This window comes from Sinohyriopsis cumingii, chromosome 1 (genome assembly GCF_028554795.1).
Source record: "Sinohyriopsis cumingii isolate HCF-2022 chromosome 1, ASM2855479v2, whole genome shotgun sequence".
Classification (NCBI taxonomy): Eukaryota; Metazoa; Mollusca; class Bivalvia; order Unionida; family Unionidae; genus Sinohyriopsis; species Sinohyriopsis cumingii.
In genome coordinates this window covers 70,350,840-70,374,836 of record NC_142961.1, presented here as the reverse complement: position 1 = coordinate 70,374,836, position 23,997 = coordinate 70,350,840, and the positions used below count along the sequence as shown (strand labels likewise).

The 23,997-nt window shown below is 34.7% G+C and overlaps 1 protein-coding gene across 1 annotated transcript in view; it reads left to right on the top strand.

Moving 5' to 3' along the window:
- The first annotated feature begins 1,322 nt into the window (after nucleotides 1-1,322).
- LOC149807086 (uncharacterized) overlaps nucleotides 1,323-23,997 on the top strand; it is a 29,406-nt gene continuing 6,731 nt past the window's right edge. Inside the window, exons 1-4 of the mRNA XM_089961737.1 lie at nucleotides 1,323-1,396; nucleotides 11,657-11,850; nucleotides 14,452-14,637; nucleotides 21,757-21,866. Of these exons, the coding sequence (XP_089817863.1) occupies nucleotides 11,691-11,850; nucleotides 14,452-14,637; nucleotides 21,757-21,866 (456 nt within the window). The 5' untranslated portion in view covers nucleotides 1,323-1,396; nucleotides 11,657-11,690. The remainder of the gene's footprint in view (nucleotides 1,397-11,656; nucleotides 11,851-14,451; nucleotides 14,638-21,756; nucleotides 21,867-23,997) is intronic.

Below are 23,997 nucleotides of genomic sequence, written 5' to 3'. Positions count from 1 at the left end.
GTATTAAATTCAGTAAATTGGCAAAGAAATCATTAGTGTTTTAATTATAGTGTTTTGGTCAAACTGATTTGGACAACTGTTGTCCAGATGATCCCACTACTAGTGTTGGCTGTTAAATTAATTAAGGACACAGTGATCAAACCAAGTAATAAACAAACGGTGATAATTAAAGTTAAGATGGTATCCCAGGGTAAACTCAGATACCAATGTAAACAGATGAAGAAGTGCCAGGGTCACTTCATGGCACCATGGAAGTCCTATGTTGAGAAACGGATCTCCACAGTCAGATACTGAAGTTACATGCTAGAATTTATGGACCGTGTTATTTTCTCCATTGCTATATTATATAATAAAGTTATTTTAAATAATAACATGCTTCTCTTTTACTTTGCGCTTGTACAGTACAGAGTGTAAACTTGAAATAATAGATTATAACTTCAGCTATTGAAAATCATTAATGGTGCTCGATGTTTTAGCACATAGGACTTATTTAGTATAAAGAAATATTCTCACAAATCGATTTTTTAATTTAAAAAAAGGCATTAACATTCCCAAACCAGTATATATTGACAAAAAAACAACAACTAATACATTAGCATACTGAAGCCATTCTATAAAGATGAAAACATATCACCTGCATTGATTTTTTTCTGTGTTTGTAATTTGCAGAACATTAAATGATACATTATGAATTGAACAAACTTTGCAAACGTTGCTTTAAACAAAGATTATTAAAATATATTTAATCACATGAAGTACACTATATACATATGATATTTATGTGCAATATTGTATCAAACTAAATCATAAATTGCACAGGTCCAACATTTTCACTTCTTCACATAAATGTAATAAATCTAACAGAAGGCATAAACCTACCCAGACATGTATATGTAGATAAAAGTAATGTAAACACACACACAGTCACACACACACACACACACACACTATCACTGTATGGACCATGCTTTGATGCTCTTTTTATCCCCGGTAATTTGCACAAATTAAATGTTTCAATATAAATTCATAAAAAACAAATAAAAAAGTGCTTTAAATTAAGATATATTTCATCTTTCAACAGAGATAACAACGACAATTTCGTTACAATCTTATTGCATGAACTCTGTTTTCATATTTTCTTTTTTGTGTGTCAGTGTTCATAATTTTATGATTTGTCAATAAAATATAATATTTAAATTTTGCAAAAACGTGAATTAAAAAGAAAGATGAGTGTTTTAAAACGTAATAGAGTGCTTTAGAACTGGGAAAACGCATAGGATAACAACATTTAGGGTGTAAAACGAGTGTAACACCGTTGCATATGTTGTGTGGGACACATGACGAGATTTCGAACCGTCAGACAGAACATTCCATCAACGCGTTAAAGTAGACTCGTGTAAGTATTATATTTATTAATACGTTGACGCAGTCACACTTGACTATTAAGCAACGGGTGGTGCGTGGTCAAAGATAAAGTAAAGACGGAAGTGATAGGACAGTCAAAAGAGTAATGGTAGGAAAGGCAGAAATAAGTAAAAGAGTGTCCATGTTCGTTTTCGTCCCTTCATACTCAGACCAATCCCAGTCTCTCTAAACACCCAGGACACCCCAAGACTCTCCAAGAAAACCCCATTATTACATATATTCGCACCAAAGCTCCCATAAACGTACCAAGAAGCGAAGAAAAGCAAACACACATACGGACATTGTTACTATCAATGTTTGATAGTATTGGTTGATGGCCCTATTTCTGATAACTTACGGAAACTAACTCTTATGCATCAAATCTCTTTAATTTTGTAATATTTTTTTTACACCATTTTCTAATTAAGTGGCAATGCACCATACATTTCTCATTTATTTTGTTATAAAGATGCATCAGGAATTTTGACAGACGTTTATAATACATGACTAAAGTGTTTCAAACTCCATGGAAGTGATTTCCCTTGATTTTAAGTAGCCGTGAAGGAAGGTCGCTCTGTAATTCCCTTGATTATAGATCAATGTCATGCTTGATTTATCAGATGTAATTTATCCAAACTGTCTGAATATATATGTCATTTAACTCTTTAGCTACTACAGCTGTTGTGCAGTTTCGATCTTTAGTCGAGTGGATGGGGTGATATGTAACTAGATGACGGATTACTATATATATATATAGAGAGAGAGAGAGAGAGAGAGATCAACCCTCCACCAAGTTGTTCCTGTTGTTATGCTGTATATTGAAAAATAAAATGTATTCCTTATACTAAGACGTATTTACTGAAATAAATACAGTTAGTGGTGTTCTACATGTTACATTCTTTCTGTCAATGTATGAATTACTCTGTTTCAATAGCGAATTGAAAGAACAAGCCAAAATATGACACATGTTGGGCAGAGATGATGCCATTACTGGATTCATCATTTCAAATTTATTTAATATAGCCAGTTTCAAGCTGAAATCAGAAGAAAAAAAATGTGAGCTGTCACATGTTCATTTATTTTTACCAAAATAACTTTCCAGTGTTTCAATAAAGAAAATATAAAATTAACTTTTCATAAATCAGGCCATTATCAACACTATCAAACAGTAATGCATATTTATTGATTATTGACTTCTAACAAATCGTGCTTTCTTCGCATTATATGTACAAAACAAGTTGCATAAAGAGTTTTTGACGAGTAAAACGATAGTATAATGTATCAGAGTGTTATTGATGAGTAAAACTACAGTATGACATATTAAAGAGCTGTCAGAAACAGTTCAAACAAACATTCGATTTGTAATAGTCCTGTCCTTCTGCACACAGATGCTTCCTACAGAACTTACATGAGCTTTCTGGAGCATATTGCTACAGAGCTAGGTAGAGATGTTGAGTCCATGAAAGTAAGAGTGCCTGAAATGATGGAATTTGGAAGTGATGATGAGAAGATAATAATAAAGCCAATAGAGACTGTATTCCCCTCGGCTACACTCTATCTTTGCACTAAATATCTGAAGGATAATGTCAGGCACTTCCTTCAAAATAAAATATGGGTGGAAAGGGGTGAACGTGATATAATAATGACCTAAATATTTGGTACCGGTGGCATCACAGATGCTAGTTCAGCTGGTAAGTTCGGCTAGTTCAGCAGGTAGTTGGGTGGCAGATAAGTTCAGCTAGTTCATAAACTATACCAATTTTGAAAGGCTATAATGCTTGGTGGGGCAGGTAAGTTTAGATAGTTCAGAGGTGAAACTATAGGAATAAAACAGTGCTTGGCAGGCGGGACATAGAACTGGATAGAATGATTGGCGTAGCGGGACATATCACTTTATAGAACGCCTGGTGGACATGGTTGCTAATGTCCAGTACCGTGACGTCACCTCATCTATTCCATTCTTATTAACCCTATACAACAAACCAAGTTTCCTTTGTTGGTAAACAAGCCCAACATTCCCTATGTTAAATTCCCATTGACACTAAACGTGCCCAGTGAACTTACCCGCTACCCTATACAGCATCCCCACTTTCCCTTGTCACTATACAGTCCCAATTTTCTCCATGTTTAATTCCCTTGGTGCTAGAGTTGTTTGGGGGGGGTCTGTAATGTATTTTCCCATTGATACTAGGGTCCCCCACTATACTACTAATATTTCTTCAAAAACCTAGCTGCACAAATATTGAACATGTGAATTTAACTAATGACAATGCAGAATCCATCAATAACATTCTAAAACTCTCTGTTGACTGGAAACCACAACACGTGCAAGACCTAATACATAAACTTTTCACCGTGACAAAGCTCCATTTCGTGGGTGATAGAAGTGCTCTTCATGACAGCTGCAATTACCAGTTTACAAAAAAGGAACACATTTATGACATACATGACAGCATCCGGAGGTGCAAATCCGAAAAGCAACAGAGATTTTCTCAAACTTCCACAAGGACATTAAACGTATACAGAAATCAAAGTACATAAAACCACACAATAGAAAATACATCGTAATTAATAAGGCTATTATTTTTATATACTACTAATCAAAAAATATATATTGTATTTTGGAAAGTTAAATATTATTAAGAATTTATATGTATCTAAGATCATAGTATTGATTTACTGTAAAGATTTAGCTACTAACTTCATGTTCAGTGATAATTAATTTAGAAATAAAATACCGTTGAAGCTACAGAACATAATATATCGATTTTTAAAGTCAAACATTTAATACTTCTTATTTACTACTTACTACAAATAATGTTGGAGTCATCTGAAATATTGAAATTAGTAAGATTATTTGTGCTAATTGTTAGCTAATTCACTATTTAATTACTTACATTATGTTCTAAAAATAAAGAAATTCTAGAACTGTATGAAAAGTTGGTAAGCTTGAAGGAATAAAATCATTATATATATTTTTATATCTAAAATGTATGAATATACAAGCAACATCTATGCTACTCGGTACAATCAACTCAGAAATTCATAAATAAATAAATATTTTCAGAGGAAGACTGACAGAATAAAAAAAGATAATGAATTATTACACTAACCTGTATTGCAAATGCGATGCTGCCATTTAGCACATCTCTTACAAGACAAAGCAAGCTGGCTAGGTGTGATTAGTGGAAATTATTGTTAGCAATGTACTAATTATCGTTTTAAATATGGATGAATTGGGGGCGAATCGTCCATTAGATGGAGTTGAAGTGTCTTGGGGGTGAAATGTCTTGAGAATTTTATTGGGGTTGAAATGTCTCACTCCCATTGCTACTTATTGATAGATGTTGATAAATATTCACGTTACCCGAACACTCTTCGTCTGAATTTTTTTACCCTTGCCAACTCTTTGACCTTGCTACATTTCCTGTTGCATAAACAATCGCTAAATATTCACACTTTTTGTTTCTTTCTTTGTTTTGTTGTTGTTGAAATTTAAAGTGGGTACTTTATAAAGTCTTAATGTGTTCTTGGAGAGTCTTGGGCTGTTTAGTGAGACCCGACCAATCCGGCTACTGTAGCAGCGATGAGATATATAACCTCAACCGGCATAGCCCTGAGAATCACTTGTGGCTGACTAGTTCATTAGAATGTGATATTGGAAAGCTCCTGCTTGTGAGATGCCAAGTCAGGAGCTTCTGCATTTATTTATCATTGTTCTAATCCCTCTTATACATGGGAAGAAGCTGAATTTTAAAAAGTTTGTTTATGCTGACTTTAATTGGAACTTTTTCTTGTGGTTTGCCCTAGTTTGGCTATATGCCAGGGTCAGGTATTTGTCCACTGGTATGTCCACTAGGTTGTTTGCAGTCTTGTACGGCATGGTCAGCTTGGCCTTGGTTCACCTGATTCGAGTGATTCCCACTGGAGATGGTTCAACATTGCACTGACACTGCTAGTGTTGTGATATTTATTTTTTATTTGTGGTTAATCTAGCAGCTCTCTGATGAACCATCTCTATCTTATTTATTAGATCTTTATTATGTTGGTTCCACATCGTCGAGCAATACATAAGACCTGGTCGAACCAGAGTGAAATATGTGGCACTTTTTACTTCTTCATTGTTGATTTGGAGGTTGCAACACAGGAAACCAAGATTACTGTTCTCTTTTTACATTATCTTGTATATGTGCCTTTTCCAGGAGAGGTCTCTGGACAATTGAATGAGTAACGCAATGAAATCGGCTCAGAAAGCTCCAGATTGAAATAAAATTTCAGTGTAATGTTATAGCGTGACCCTGCTCTAACATGGTGGTTGGAATCCATAGAATCTGACTGTATCATAGACCAAACCATGTTATAGCCAACTAAGTCAGTGAACTGAAGCAAATGATGTACATACCAAAACAAGATGGCCAGACGGTGGGTGGTGGATGGGTAGTAAAAGTGGGCACAAAAATATGTGCTTTTCGATTAAATGAAGACAGAACTAGTCTGAAATACACTTGTATATTGACAACTTACATTTGCTTAGTTATGTCCATAATGTGTTAAGTACTATGCATGTAAATGAAAAGTCCATGAATTGAGTATAGATCGCATGTTATAAATTTCATGAATCGGTCACATTCCATTAGATTCACACAAAGAACACACATATACACATGTGTATGTGTGTGTGTGTGTGTGTGTATATATATATATATATATATATATATATATATATATATAATGGAAGTCCTCATTTGATCTATTATATCTCAATGCATGACATCCAAGCAAACCTAACAACTTGCTTACCACCTACAGCAGAACAACTCGATAACTGCCTGTGTTCATTGCTCGACAAACATGCCCCAGCTACCAAGTGCAGAGTATCAATTCAGGAGTGTTCTGTATGGTATAGCAGTGTTAGGGACCAGCTTCGCACTGCTAAAAGAGACCGCCATAAAGTTGAGAGGCTTTGGCTTTCCGCCAGACTCACTATTCATAAGCAAATCTATGAAGCCACTAAGAAGAATGTCACAAATATAGTCCATGCAGCGAAATCATCCCACTACACTACTGAGGTCATGGAAAGTTCCAGCTGCAAAGAGCTCTTCGAGATTACTAACAAACTAATGTCAAGGAACAAATCCACACCACTTCCAACTACCTTCTCTCCTGTCGACCTTCTGGACATGTTTGCAAATTTCTTACATGACAAAGTACAAACCATTAAAGATAAGCTTGACACCACAGTTTCAACTGACTCGTTGTCACCATACAGTTGGGATACAGAATTTGAGCTGCAACCATTAGCAGCATTTGAACCTGTCTCTATGGATTTCGTATGTACAATCCTGATGAAGAGTGCACCAAAGTCATGTGAACTTGATCCAATTCCAACATCACTGCTGCTTGAGTGCTTAGATCCAGTATTGCCTTCACTAACTGATGTTATTAATACCTCTCTCTCCTCCGGGGAATTCCCATCATATTTCAAAACTGCCATTGTAAAGCCTCTGCTGAAGAAACCAACACTAGACCATAACGATTTAAAGAACTACCGCCCAGTTTCTAATCTCCCATTCATATAAAAAGCCTTAGAAAAGGTTGTTCTATCCCAGCTTGTATCTCATCTGAATTCAAACAGTCTTTTTAGCAATGTACAATCTGCATATCGCCCTTGCCACAGTACTGAAACTATTCTTCTAAAAGTAGTTAATGACATTCTCTCTGCTTTGGATAGCGGAAAGATTACAGTCCTCACCCTTCATGATTTGTCTTCAGCATTTGACACAATAGACCATGATATATTACTTCACCGTCTCCAACATGTATTTGGCATTCATGATACAGCCTTACTGTGGTTCAAGTCCTACTTGGTCAACAGGACACAAATTGTATCTGCAAATGGAATACACTTCAGCTCAGTTGATCTATGTTGTGGCCAGATATTTATGGTTTCAAAAGATTGGAAATTTACATTGAGTTTTATTGCCGCTGTTGGTGGCAGTCATAAGCATAAACATTTTTCCTGCAAAAAGGAAACTGTCATGATAGAACATACATCTTTCAGTCACTTTGGTAAATGCAGCAATCCATCAGACTGCATTGAATTTATTTAAGTTTGGTGTTGACTTCTTTTGATAAAAGGTGCTTTATTTTTATTGAAGATTGTAGTCAGCTTGCTTTGATAAAGGGTGCATGTGTTATTGAAGTCACCACTAAAGAACAAATTTGGAGGACCAAACAAAAGCCTGTTTGTTATTCTGGTGGCAATGTCAAATAATTGTAGAACATTGATTGAGACTGATTTTTATTTTATTTGCTTAGTATTTATACAGAACGATAGGGGCTTCATGCCGGGTGTAATCAGCGTTAAATTTCTGCAAAACTATTTTTTCTGGGCAAATTTTTTTAAAAACAATACTTCTTCTTCAGTTGATTAGTCATTCCTGTTCCTGCCTTCGACATTGGCAAAGTCCAGCATAATTCCTGAATAGATTTTTTTATTTTTCATACTTTTAAGAAGAAAATTATATTTTTTCCTGTACAAGAAAAATACACGTATACAAAATTTCAGGAGCCGTGATATGATGGTCTTATATTAAAATTCATAAAGGATCTCTTCCCTAAAATGATAGTTAATTTTATACGTGTTATTTTGTATACTTTTAAAAAGAAAAAATATGTGCATATGAAATTTCTAGAGCCATGCCACAGTGGTGTTATATTTGAAATCACGTTATAATGGAATGTGCTATGATGGGGTCACACTGTACTTAGAATGTTCGAGTCTTACTATCTATACTCATAAGTAAAACTAAACAACAAAGATCCTGACCTGAGGTAGCATAATGCACCTGCAGATCAGGGTCTGTGTTCTACTGATTACTCCTTACAAACTACACAGACCCATATCTGCCAATGCATTAAGCATGTCAGTGTCTCTCTGTTCTTGGGTGATTTTGAGTCATTAAAGTTGTAGATTTTGATACTAGAAGAAATATTTTGATATATATCTATGGAAAGAAATGCTGAAGAATTTACATGTCATAAATTCATTATAGATTCAGATGCATGCTATCTTAAAATATTCTATAAATTCTGTATGTGTGATAAATTTATTTTATATCGTAAATTTAAACATATGTATTCATTTTAAATGTATGAAATCATAAATTTTGTACTATTATAGGCAGACACAATGTATTTCTTTGTACTCCAGAGTTTTGAAAATCCAGCTCATACTTGTATTGATACTCATAATTTTAAGGACTTAAGTACTCATATGGTACTCATACTAATACTTTCACTGGAAAAGTACCCTATGCTACGGAGTACAGTTTGAGATGCAATCTAAATTTTGGACATAAGTTTTAAGTTTTTCCTGCCATACATTTTAAGTAGATAAATATAAAAACTTAGTGGAAATGGGGACTGCTTTTGATGCTTGATTCACAAAAAAAGCATCTTAATATTCTTAAATGACGTTTATTTGTGCAGATTGAGACTCAAGAATCATATTTGTAATACTTTGTTTTTGTAGAAAACCATGCATGTGTGTAAATAATGTGCATACAGTATAACTTACCTTGTATTTATAGGTTACTACATTTGTATGGGAAAATATGAAGGAGTTTTTTGGATGGAAATGCTGCACGACTTATGAGTTCATATTTTCCCATACAAATGCAGTTACCTTTTTATTATTATATGCTCAAATTTAATTTCTGTTAACTTTACATTGTCAGAATCATTCATTGTTATACGATATTGCACACCTTCATGTTGCATTCATGCGCATAAAAGAACATGTACTTTCTATTGTAAACAAACAATTAGACACAGATGCCTGCACTTTTGAGTTTTAAACAAATCATGTACACTTGTGTAGTATGTGTAGTAGGCGCTTTACGTTTTGGTTGATTAAATTTGTTTCTGAATGAAGTAACGCAGATGTTTCTTGGACTGCCACATACCAGCTGCTTTGCCACATTCCGCGTTAACTTTTTTGATTCAGTGTTTCGGATTTAGGCTAGCTACAAATGTATACAGTTAGCGCCAGAAAGGGTCCTTACAAATAACATACAAGTGACAAGGGATAAACTGTCTTCTTTAGCTGGTAATAAAAATGGGGAATAAAAATATACTTACAGTTTTACATCTTGAATTTCCTCAGAATGTACTTTCTTAGTTCTGCAAATCTGAATTACATGAGCCATGTCATATTTTCTCTATCTTGATTACACATTTTGAAATTGTACTGAAATTTCGAATATAAGTGCAGTTACATCCTCCTTACTGCACTCAAAATGAAATAAGCATTAAATTCCATAGCGTCTTTTTGATTATTTGCAGTTGAAAGACTTCATATTTTTCCCACATTATGATTTCAAACATTCAGTGACAGAAACAGAAACACAAAGACATTTGCAGATGTCAACACACTTCTCCCTTGCTTTTTCAGTCTGATGTATTTCATATGGAATTATCACATATAAATCTGATCCATAATCACGAAATTTCGTAGAATTGAAGAAAATACCGAAATCTGTTAATTTCTGATCAATGAAAAAGTTGTTGCAGTGCGCATTCATTCACAATATGACTCCACATTTCAATTTTAACTAGACATGCCATTTTCTTTTGAAAGTTATGTCGAGCACGTGACTAAGTTCAGATTTATCTGGGCAGAGTTATGTGTACAGAAATAATGTTGTTGTGTAATGATGAATCTGCGCTTGTGTATTTAGTTTGGAATATGGCATACATTCAGTTACTTTGTTTCTTGTAGTGTATTTTGTTAATATATTTAAGCATTAGATAGAATAAGAAAATGAGCATATAATAAAAAGTTTACTGCATTTGTATGGGAAAATATGAACTCGTTTTGTTGGATGGATATACTGCACTCCCAAGGTTGTGCAGTATTTACATCCAAAAAACTCGTTCATATATTCCCATACAAATGCAGTAACCTATAATTATATGCTCATTTATTTATTTGACCATAGGCTTAATTATATAAACAAAAATACACTACAAGAAACAAAGTAACTGAATTTATGCCATATTCTAAGCTAAATACACAAGCGCAGATTCATCAGTACACAACAAAAACATTATTAATGCGCACATAACTCTGCCCAGATAAATTTGAACTTAATAGCGCGTTAGACATAACTTTCAAAAGAAAATGAAGTTTTGGTCTATTTAAAATTGAAATATAGATTTCATATTATGAATGAATATGTGCAAACTTTTCCATTTAGTCTGGGATTAATAGATTTTGGTATTTTTGATGATTCTGCTAAATTCTGTGATAATGACTGTATTTATCTATGTCAATTCTACATGAAGTACATTGGATTTCAGCGGCAAGGGAGCAGTGTGCTGACATCTGCAAGTGTGTATCTGTTCTGCCATTGAATGTTTGAAATCATGGGGGGGGGGAATATGAAGTCTTTCAGTTGCAGTTATCAAAAAGATGCTGTAGAACATATTTATTTCATATTGAGTGTAGTAAGGAGGATGTAATTGCACTTGGAATATAGTTGAAATTACAGTACAATTTCAAAATGTGTAATCAAGCTTGAGAACCCATGACATGGCTCATATAATTCAGACTTGCAGAACTAGGAAAGTACATTTTGAGGAAATTCAGGATGTAAGTGTATTATAAAACTGTAAGTCTATTTTTTGCCATTCTTATTACCAGCTAAAGAAGACAGTTTGTGCCTTGTCACTTGCATGTTATTTGTAGGGACCCAGACCTGTCTGGCATATAGATCTAGCCTAAATCCGAAACATTGTATCAAAATTTTAACATGGAATGTGGAAAGCAACTGGTATGTGGCAGTCTATGAAACTTATGCTTTAGTTCATTCAGAAACAAATTTAATCAACCAAAACATAAAGAAACTACTACTTGAGTATACATGATTTGTTTACAAAGTAGTTTCTAATACACTATTGGGCACACATGAGTGCAATATGAAGTTCACATGAGTGTAATATTGTAAAATACTGAATGATTCTGACATTGTAAAGTTAACGGAGAAAAAAAAATGAGCATATAATAATGCTTAATTTATGATTTCAATTACATTCTTATGATAACTTGGAAATCTCCTTTAGCTAAGCAAAATTAGATAGAAAAAAGATCTTAACAATTTTCAGCATTGAAGAAACTGCAAAGAGCAGCATGATCTCTTGAACTTGATATTTGTACCTACCCATTTCATGTTTTTTTTATTTTTTGTAGGTTGTTCAGCTTTCCCAGTAATTAATGTGTGATAATGGGCCTGTATAACTCTCATGTATATTACAAGACTATACAGGATGCAGATGGTATTAAAAAATGTGTCCCTCGAACAAGGTACAGAAAATTTCCTGCTCATCTTCAGATGGCTCCTGGAAGTCTGATAAAGGAATTTCAGGCTCTTCCACAAGGAGCATGTAAGTATCAGTAAGGCAGCAAAATTTCTTGACTACCTATTAGTGTAAGCTTGAAATGTAATAATAGTAGTGCTTTATCTATTACTGTTGCATTGCTCATCTTTCTGACATGTCTCATATCTAAGCAACAGATTATTCATGTTCCTACATGATTCCTTCTTCCTGTGAGGAAAGAACTTGGTGAAGGGGTGCTAGGATAAGTATTTCCTAACCAATTTTAGTTCCAGATTTGGTGTAATTCTTTTTTATTGCACATACAGTAGCATTCTGTGGGTTGTAGCCCCAAGGGACTCCCACATCTCATGCTTGTCTTGAACAAGTTGCATATGTATGGAAAATTGTCCATTCTGTCACTCTCTGAGTTCCAGAATTTTATTTTATAAGTACGTCTTTATGGATACTCACTCTATTTTCTGCCATGCCTACCTCTTCCTGACATCTCTGAGAACTTGCACTAACCCTGTCTTGAAGGGCATGGTTGAGCATCACAGGTAATGTGGACCCTTTCTGCTCTGTAGGAGGGCTTATTATTTGGGTTCTGGGAACACTCTCCAGTATCTCAGATCCCCATCCTCTTTCACAAGTCCAGGCTGGTGCAGTTAATAGAAGAGGTACACACTATTCAGCAGAAGGGTGCATTAGAGAGGGTAATAAATGAGGGGGCACCAGCATTTTGTTGGTTTGTTTCAGAATATTTTTCATGGTCTTAAGAAAGGTAGAAAGTTTTGTCGCATAACTGATCTGTCCTCTTTAACACTTTCTGAAGGAAAAATGCTTCAGGATTGAAACTACTGCTTCAGTTAGGCTCAGTGCATGATGAGGTCTCTGTGAAGTTTCAGGATGCATATTTTCACATTACACATCAGTCCTTCTTACAAGAATACCATCTTAGCCAGGAGTTATTCCAATTTCAATCTCTTGTCATTTCGACGAGCTTTTATCAGGGTGATGGGAATAGTTGCCGCCCATCTGAGGTGCCAAGGTATTTCCATCCTTCACTATTTTGGTTGGTGCATAATGTCCTGCTACATTCCCTTCTACAGGACTTATTATTTTGTCCACAGTGACCTATCTAGAATTTAATCTGAACCCCGAGAAGTCAGATCTAATCCCATCTCAGGATTTTGTTCATGTGAGAATGAATTTTATTACAAACCTTTTTAGAGTTTGTTCTCTCCTGGACTGGATCAACAAGATCCTCTCTCTCATAACAGCTTTCCTAGACAAGACGTTTTTGTTGGCCCTTTCTTACCTTATAATTTTTATTTCAACCTAAGTAACAATGGTGCTGACCTTGACATCTGGGATGTCCACCATTGCAGGAATCTTGCAACTATTGTATCACTACTTCTCCATAGTGGATGGTCATGTTATAGAGGTTGTTCATCAAAAGACTTCTAATGATGTCTTCTTGGTCATAAGTTTTCTTGTTCATAAGTGAAAATAGTGTTGTTCTTGCATCAAATATGGCTACCACAACAGTTAATTTAAAATTCTTATTATTGCTCAGAAATATAATGTTATTGTATCCCTACCCATGGCACTTCTATTGCCTAGACACAATATCATCTTTTATTTGTTGATGTTCCTTTTAAACATCAATGATTGAATCAATCATTCAAACTGTCATCTACATAGAAAAATATGATAGGTGAAATGATTAATGCTCAAAATTTAAACAGATTAACCAGCATGAATGCTTTTTGGTAACATCATTGCATTAAGTTATCGTATTTTATAAATGTGACTGAACCAGTATGTACCAATCCAGTAAACCCTTTGAGACTGAATATTTAATTTCAAGCCAGAAATATTTTTTCTTCTTTGAACATAAGACAGTTTTTTTCTGCAGCTGAAATGAGTTAGAAAATGATTTTTTTTCTCTTCAAATTGGAGGAAGATAATTTTTTGGATGAGTTTTTGGGGGCCAGAAATGTTTTTCAAAAAAATCCCAGGCATCCCCCATCACCTTGAACATGTTATGCTTGGTGTCTTAAATACAGAAAGATCCTCAGTTTCAAAGATTCAAGTTTTCCTATGGATGGAATGTTGTTGTTGTTGTTGTAGGGTTTAATGCCATTTTTCAGCACACGATAGGCTATGCATGGCGGCCAGTATTAATGGTGGAGGAAGAACCCGGGAAAAACCCAGAAAGAACCACCGAGGCACGAGAAGCAACCAGCAGGCTTTCTCACATACCCACATTGGCTGAATCCGAGACTTGAACCCACACAGACAGTGGTGAGATGGCAGTGATCTGTAACGGAGAGTGCTTTTTACCACTTGGCCACTCTGGACCCCTTCAATGGAATGTAAATAAAGATGCAGATTTATGTTCTTTTTTGAAGATTGTAAAAGCTGAGTCAATACAAAACAATAATTTTTAAAGCTTCTGCTTCCGTATGTCACTGGTAGTAAGTGATGTATGGCATTCAAAATTAAACACAAATCTCATCAGTTTGGATATTACAGTTGTAATCAGGTTATGAGGGTGTGTTCCATGATATGCCAATGAAAGCAAGATAGTTTAAATTGTTGAAAAAAAGAATAGTTTTCTTCTTTGTTCAAACTAATAACTATGTATGCAATTTATTTTCACAGATCATGTTGTGATACCAGATGAAGCATATTGGTGGATTGATGCACAGTTTCTGCCACATAATGACTGCACCCTCTTCACTTCATCTGGGGCATATATTCTTAGAGGTGCAGCTCGTGCTTGGGTCCCAGTACCACATTTCCCTATTGGACGCATCTGTCGTTTTGACTTGGATAAAGAGAGGCTGAGTAAGTTTGTATTTAGGCCCAACTGTCTCTTAGCAATGGACATGGACATGGACATATTAAAAGATGTTGTTGTAGGAGGGGATCACAAGTTTTAAAATGCTGTTGGCCATTTATTCAGACGGGAGTCACAAGCTGACAGAGACAAATAGAAACTCGGATGAAGTTGTGAAGTACAGTATTAAATTATAATTACTAACTATGATTTAAAATTCATTGGACTTTGTAGGACAGTATTAACTTTTAATTATTGACTATGCTTTAAAATTCACTGGACTATGGAGTACAGTATTAACTTTTCATTATTGACTATGCTTTAAAATTCACTGGACTATGGAGTACAGTACTAACTTTTAATTACTGACAGCTTTAAAATTCACTGGACTGTGGAGTACAGTATTAACTTACAATTACTGACTATGCTTCTCTGAATGGTTCATGGAAAGGGTTGAAAGTGATGCAAGTGTCATTATTGGTCATCTTTGTACTCATTAGAGACTGGACAGTACTTTTGTTCCGACTTCCCTGAAGATCTTGTTGGATTTTTTTCTGAGCATTTAAAATGTTTTTCTGCATCTGCCACAATGCAGGGTGGTGTTGCTATGTCAACTAAATTATGTCCTATAAAGGTGAAGGACTAAAATGGTGTTTGTGGTATATGAAATGACAATGCTCCCCTGGCTACTTTGCAAGTCTAACTCCATCAACCAGGAATTCTGAAATTTAGTTTCGGTGGTCTTTGTTTTATTTTTCCCCAAATAACAGCTGTGTTTCAACATTTTGTATAAAAAGAATCACAGTTGTGTTTTTGCATTTCGTTATAATTACAGCTGTGTTTCAACATTTGGTACAAAAACTGAATCACAGCTGTCTTTTGACAATTTGAAGAAGAAAAATTAATCAACTGTGTTTTACATTTTGTACAGACAATGAATCACAGCTGTGTTTTGACATTATGTAAAAATGAATCACAGCTGTGTTTTGACATTTTGTAAAAAAATGAATCAGCTGTGTTTTGATATATTGTATTAAAATATGAATCAGAGATGTGTTTCAACACTTGGTATATAAAAATGAAACATTTGTGTTTTGGCATTTTGTTAAAAAAGGAATCACAGGTGTGTTTTGACATTTTTGTACAAGAAATGAATTGCAGCTGTATTTCAACATTTTGTACAAAAAGATGAATCACATCTGTTTTGACATCTTTTTATTATTAAAATTAATCATGGCTGCATTTCCACATTTTGTATTAAAAATTGAATCACAGTTCCATACTGCAGCAAGTTTAACCACTCCATTTAGTGCAATAATGCCATGTTGTGCATTTTATTCATGGACTAAAGTCAGACATTAAAGAATGCTGGCAATGATCATAAACTTTTTATGAAGTTTAATAAATATTACTTCAACATTTTTATTGAAGGTCATGAGGATAATAACTTCCATTTATTCAGCATGGATCACCAGTTTAAAATTGCTTTAAATTAACAGGTTTGTTTGTTGTCAAAATGAATAGCAGAACAAAATCACTAACTATTGTCAGTAGGGACCCCAAGTGGCCGAGTGGTCTAAAGCACTCACCGTTCCGGATCACTGCCATCTCACCTCTGTCTACCTGAGTTCGAGTCCAAGGCTCGGCTAGCGTGGGTACGTGGGAAAGCCTACCAGTAGCTTCTCGTGGGTCGGTGGTTCTTCCCTGGGTTTTCCAGGGTTCTTCCTCCACCAGTTATACTGGCCGCCATGTATAGCCTATCTTGTGCTGAAAAATGGCGTTAGACCCTAGAACAACAACAACAACAACAACTATTGTCAGTCATTTAAATCACTGTAACTATTGTCAGTCAGTTAAATCAGTGTGACTATTGACAATCAGTTAAATGACAACAACTATTGTCAGTTAAATCACTGTGACTGTTGTCAATCAGTTAAATCACTGTGACTGTTGTCAGTCAGTTAAATGACAGCAACTATTTCAGTCAGTTAAATCAGTGTAACTATTAAAAGTCAATTAATATGTGGAGTGGTGGTCATTTATCTGACTTTCTTACCCTTTAATTGCCTCTGTGACAGCTAAACATGTAAACTGCCTATGGATAATGATATTCTGAGGCTATTAAGCGTGAAGCTATATAAATCATGAGTGTTTACTGTTTATGCAGGGTACAGGTTATGGGAATATATAGTGGTGTCAAGAAAGGATTTTATTCCTTTGGTTTACAGAAAATTATGCTTTCTGTTTGTTACATGATGATCTGCCAGGGTATGGACTGTTAATGCAGCAGAAAATTTTATGACTTTACAGGCAGTGTAAGACTTGTTAATTGGAGTGATACTTTGCAAATAAGTTGCTGCATACTTGGGTGTACATTGGGGATATGTATGAATTTTTGGGAACAGTTATCAGGGCAAAAAAAGGTAGGAGCACACCTTGGGGATATTTATAAAGTTTTGAGTGCAGTTATTAATAGTTATTAATACAAAGTACACCTGGGCAGGTTTTAGTGATATTTATGAAGTACAATTATTAAGGCAAAATGCATTGGGGCAAATTGGAGATATTTATAAAGTTGTGGGTACAGTTATTAAGAAAAAATACATTGGGGCAAATTGGGGAAATTTATAAAGTTGTGGGTACGGCTATTAAGGAAAAATACATAAATATATTGGGAAACGTGGGCAGACACCAGACTCAATAAGGCTTGTTTGCAATGATTTCCATTGGAAGCTACCATATCCGGACAAATCCATAACATGTGCTGATAGTCACTGTTCTGTAAGGTTAATATTTAATTTGACAGTGGTATAATTTATTTTCAGCTGTTTTCTGAATATTGATAACAGAGAACATAGACCATGGGGTTAAATTGATGTGTATAGAACTTATCCTGGGTAATTGTTCTTTGGGGGTTAATATTTAATTTGACAGTGGTATAATTTATTTTCAGTTGTTTTCTGAATATTGATAACAGAGAACATAGACCATGGGGTTAAATTGATGTGTATAGAACTTATCCTGGGTAATTGTTCTTTGGGGGTTAATATTAAATTTGACAGTGGTATACTTTATTTTCAGCTTTTTCTGAATATTGATCCCACAGAGCATCCTGTGAAGATTCAGTAAATTAAATGGTTATCTTGCCCTGCTAGAGATTTGTATTATTTTGGCTTCCTTCCCAAATAGCAGAGGGATGTAGGTCAGAGTCCATATTTACAAGAAATTTTCAATTACACTGGTCAACAGTGAAATCATTACTGACTTGAAAAGGCCCTAATCTGTAGTATTTTGGTGTGCCGAACACGAATATAACCGTGAAAAATTTGTATTGGCTCTCGTTTTGAAGATATTCATATACCTCATTTTCTATGTTTCACTGTGTAAATTTCTCCAGTAGGACTGCAGCAACATCCGGAATAATGATGTAACATTGCATAATACCATCATGCTCACATCATCCACAGTTGATTGCATCATTTTCTGATGCAATGCAATACTAATGCCATGCGGCTGCTGAAGTAAGTTGACGTCAGCAGTGTACTATACATGTGTAGGCCTATTATACTAATGCCAGGCGGCTGCTGAAGCTGACGTAAGCAGTGTACTATATAAAGCCCAATCAGATAGGTTCAGCATTTAAAATATTTTAGACGTTGTGTGAGACAGTTCAAGCTACTGTTACATAAAACTTATTATTTTATCCATTTACGTACAATAAAGAACAGTAATGCCTCGAAAGTGTGTTAATACCGCGGACAATTTTTGCTATATTTGTGGGGAAGTGACATTTGCCAACCAGAAGAAAAGTATCAATTCTCAAGTGAAGAAGGCATATCATCTTTACTTCGGATGCAAGGTTGGTGACCAAGACAAGCCTTGGGCTCCGCATATATGCTGTGCTACATGTACAACACAGCTTTCACAGTGGTTGAATTGCAAAAGGTCATCAATGCCGTTTGCAGTCCCAATGGTGTGGAGAGAGCCAAGCAACCACCTAAATGACTGTTACTTCTGCTTGGTTCCTCCTCTTTCCGGCGGAATAACGAAGCGAAAGAAGTCGAGAATAGTCTACCCAAACATTCCGTCTGCATTGAGACCAGTTCCACATGGTGAGGGACTTCCTATTCCAGAACCTCCAGCAGAATATTCTCTTGATTCATCTGACGAAGACAAAGGTGAGTCGACCTGTTCTTCTCCTGGTCCATCAGCATGCAGTGATCCAGATTTTCACTGTGGTGCATCATCAACCCCACACAGAATAACACAGGAAGAACTAAATGACCTGATTCGTGATTTGGACTTATCAAAGAACAAGGCAGAATTGCTAGGATCAAGACTCCAACAATGGAATCTTCTAGAAGAAGATGTCACAATTACTGCATATCGAAAGCGCCACCAGCAATTGGAGCCTTTCTTCAGAAAGGAAAGTAATCTGATATTCTGTTCCGATATTGAGGGCCTCATGAATGCTTTAAAAATCACTCATGACCCACAAGAATGGAGACTATTTGTGGACTCTTCGAAACTGAGTCTCAAGGCTGTGCTTTTGCACAATGGAAACATGGAGAGAAGAATATCCAACACCCAGCTCTGGTTGAGGCTCAGAAAATCTTGCTACCACCCCTTCACATCAAACTAGGTTTGATGAAGAACTTCGTGAAAGCCATTGACCGGACTTTGCCAGCATTCCGATACCTGCATGAAAAATTCCCTCGACTCAGCGAAGCAAAGATTAAAGAGGGAGTTTTTGTGGGTCCTCAGATTCGAGAGCTTTTCAAAGATGACCGGTTCAACAACTTGCTGGAAGGTGACGCGAAAAAAAGCATGGAATGCTTTTCGCCTAGTTTCTACAAACTTCCTCGGAAATGTTAGGGCAGAAAACTATAAGGAACTAGTAGAAGACATGTTGATGAAGTATAAGAAACTTGGCTGCAATATGTCTCTAAAGATTCACTTCCTTCATTCCCATTTGGATTTCTTTCCTAGCAACTGTGGTATTGTTAGTGATGAACACGGCGAACGTTTTCATCAAGATATCGCAACAATGGAACAAAGATACCAGGGAAAATGGTCCACTACAATGCTGGCTGACTACTGCTGGACACTCCTCAGAGATGCTCCCGAACAGCTGTACAAGAGACAGGCGAAGAAATCTAAGATGTAGTCAATGACTTGATTTTTTATAGGTAGGCTATTACAGTTGACCTTTTACTATTGGAATGCATTTCGTTATGTAAACATTAATTTCTTGCAGATTACAAAAAAACTAGAGCCAATTTTGCAATTTGACTGTCATATTCGTGTTCAGCACATAAAAATTGATAAGAATTGACTAATTTTATTTCAGTAACATGACTTTTGTAAAAATTTGTTGTCCAGTGTTACAGTGACATTGTTCAATGCATGTAGACCAAACTTCATGTGTGCAGTCGTCACAGAAAGACAGTCTTAATTTTGAACATTATTTATGCAGTCATCACAGAAAGACAAATAATAATAATTGTTGTAAGAGATTTTTGGCTCTAGGCCGCTGTCTGCGCATGAGTAAGGATTGAGGAATGCAATAAAGAGGATTCCTAAAGAGAAAATAAAGATTTGATCCTGGCCAGAGAAAAACATTAGTCTTACAAGAAAGAAGAGAAAAAAAAACCTTCCCATTTCGAAATTAATTCTTCCAGCCAGCATACACAGTTACTCAGAAGAAAGTCTTTTATTCTGTAAACATAAATGAGTCGCATGTAAATTTATATGAATTTCATTAGTTATATTTGTTTCTAGTGATGCATACAAATTTTTATGAATTTCACTAGTCATATTTGTTTTTAGTAATAGATGCAAATTTATTTGCATTTCAATAAGTATACTTGTCTCTAGTTATTAATCCATTTATCTGAATTTCACTAATTATACTGGTACTTGTATCTTGTGATACAGGCAGATTTATATGAATTTCTGTAGTTATACTAGTTTCTAGTGATACAGGCAGATTTATGTGAATTTCAGTAATTATACTTGTTTCTAGTGATAAAGGCAAATATATATGAATTTCTGTAGTTATATGTTTCTAGTGATAAGTAGATTTACATGAATTTCTATAGTTATACATGTTTCTAGTGATACATGTAGATTTATATGAATTTCAGTGGTTATGTTTCTAGTGATACATGTAGATTTACATGAATTTCAGTAGTTATATGTTTCTAGTGATATATGTAGATTTACATGAATTTCAGTAGTTATATGTTTCTAGTGATGCATGTAGATTTACATGAATTTCTGTAGTTATACATGTTTCTAGTGATACATGTAGATTTATATGAATTTCCATAGTTATACATATTTCTAGTGATACATGTAGATTTATATGAATTTCCATAGTTATACATGTTTCTAGTGATACTTGTAGATTTATATGAATTTCTATAGTTATACATGTTTCTAGTGATACATGTAGATTTATATGAATTTCCATTGTTGGGGCCCCGAGTGGCCGAGTGGTCTAAAGCGCTGTCTGTTACGGATCACTGCCATCTCACCTCTGTCTGCATGGGTTCGAGTCTCAGATTCTGCCAATGTGGGTACATGAGAAAGCTGGCCAGTAGCTTCTCATGGATCGGTGGTTCTTTCCGGGGTTTTCCAGGTTCTTCCTCCACCATTAATACTGGTCGCCATGTATAGCCTATCGTGTGCTGAAAATGGTGTTTAACACAGCAACAAAAACAACAACAATTTCCTTAGTTATACATGTTTCTAGTGATACTTGTAGATTTACATGAATTTCTATAGTTTTACATGTTTCTAGTGATGCATGTAGATTTATATGAATTTCAGTAGTTTTGTGTTTCTAGTGATACATCCAGTGGTTTAGTACATATTCATGTCTAATTCAGGTGTTGTGGGAGGTCTCAAACAAGAAACAGCTTTTTATTTTTTAAATGCCTGTTTTGGAAGTTAATTTGTTGTTGATTCTTGATTAAAATGGTTCTTAAATGAACCTTGAAAATAAAAAATTCATTCTAGTCAGTGTGGGAACCTTGAATAAAAAACGTGGAATACTGCCAATTGCAAATGTTGTCATTTCTCTAGTTATTGATTTATGTAACAATTTGAAATCTGATTTTCAGAGTGTGAAGTATTTAAGCAGACTGGGTCATCTAGCTTACCAAAGGTTCAACCTCATCCTGATGGTCAGTACATTGGTTATTTGGGCAATGGTGAAGTCAAAATTGATACGGTAGGTCATGTGTTTATACTAGGTGTTTTCTGCAGTTTATAGTGACAAAGGTGTGTGAAGGAATAGTAGTAATCATGATGATAATGTTGATGAAGGTGATTTTTTAAAATATTTCGCAGACTTTAATTCACAAATTTTTGTTTCATTTGCATGTACTGTATTTCATGTATTCTTTTTTACCCATTAATTTTTCGTACATAATCCAATTATCAAAATCATAATTATTTAAATGTATCATAATTTTTCATACATATCACTTTGTATTTTTTTGAAAAATCAATTAAATTATCGGATATAAAATTTCTAAGAAGATTTACATTTGCAAAAAAGATTGATCATACTGTATTGCCATTTTGTTTTTACCAAAAATTAATAACTAATTGTTGGTGAGAAAATACAATGATTGGTGCATAAGCTCTCTTTTTGTCATTAAGATATCTACTGGTGTTTATTAACAAATGGACCAAGGACTTCACAGACCAACCTTTAAATATTATCGTTAATTATTTCTCCTTATAAAGTTTGTCACCATAACAAAACATCATGTACATGCTAGTGAAGACCACAGACCCTTGGTCAACTAGTCTTATTGTTTCATTATAGTTATACAAAAGTAAAATATAAAAACCTTGTCATTTTATATCGTAAATATGAAAATCACGGGCTTCATTAAATCGATTTGTATATATACATATACTGTCTTTTAAGTGTTTGTTCTGTTTTGACTTGGATATAATTAGCATTTTATTGCAAATCTATTCAATGATATTTCCCTCTATTATCATTATTGGCAAGTTCGAATAACAAGTAATGTGTATGATTCCTTGTCCTTGTAATGAATTTTGTATGGACAGCGGCTTCAATAGCACGTTGACAGATTTTCATTTCCCTAAAGAGAGCCTCATTTCTCTACTGGCAGCCTTGCTGATTTGACTTATTCTGTCCATTCTTACCATCAGTTTGTTTTCAGCTGTAATAACCAAAGCGTTAAGCATGTTAATTTACCTTGTAAAAAACACTGCATAGCCATGTGGTTGATGTACATCGTAATTAAAACAAGAATGAATTGTTGATTTAGCTGTGTTTATTGATAATGGAATATAGTAGGGTCATAATATATGAGGGTTATCACCATCATAGTAGGGTCATAATATATGAGGGTTATCACCATCATAGTAGGGTCATAATATATGAGGGTTATCACCATCATAGTAGGGTCATAATATATGAGGGTTATCACCATCATAGTAGGGTCATAATATATGAGGGTTATCACCATCATAGTAGGGTCATAATATATGAGGATTATCACAATCATCAGGTAACTCAAATAAGTCTTTTTTTTTTTTTTGTTGCAAAAGCTACAAAAAAAAACTGCCCTGAATAAATACAGTTTTGTACATGGACAATTTTTTTCATCTTTCTCGCTCTCACATGCACACACACATGTGCACACACACTCACATGCATTAACTAAAACATGATTTCAGGTTCTTTATTTTTTTTATTGCTATTTGATAATGAGATTATTGCTGCTGTAAAAATACAAGTTGCACTTTATTTCTTGACAATGTGGACTCATATCCTTGCGTACAATTCACCAACAAATAATACCCTTAACTAATATATGTTCAAACCATCTTAATCATTTTGCTAGTCCTACATGTACGACCTCAACTCTGATATTTATGTTTTGACTTTTGTGTGCACTAAAACATAACCTGTGATATGTCTTATACGTAGGACTATCATTTTGTCAACATTACACAACATAACATCTGCATGTGCTCTAAATGCAGCTGAGCTTTCACACTGAGACATAATCCTCTCTCTCTCTTGTTTAGTAATAACAACAAAAATCTTTTTGAGTACTTTTATTTTTATTGTAATTAGATTCTTGAGTTGAGAACAGCTTGAGACAAAAAATATATGTTTACTTTGTATGTTTGTACCGTTAGGTTGTCGAGTAGCATGTGTTCCGTAGAATTTGTTCAGTACGATCCCTTTATATTTCTTACATGGTCAGAACCACAAAATGATGATTATTTATTTTAAATATAATTTTTCGTACACTGAAATTAATAATTAATTTGTCGTGTATGAAAAAAATACAGTAATTGTTTCTGTGGTC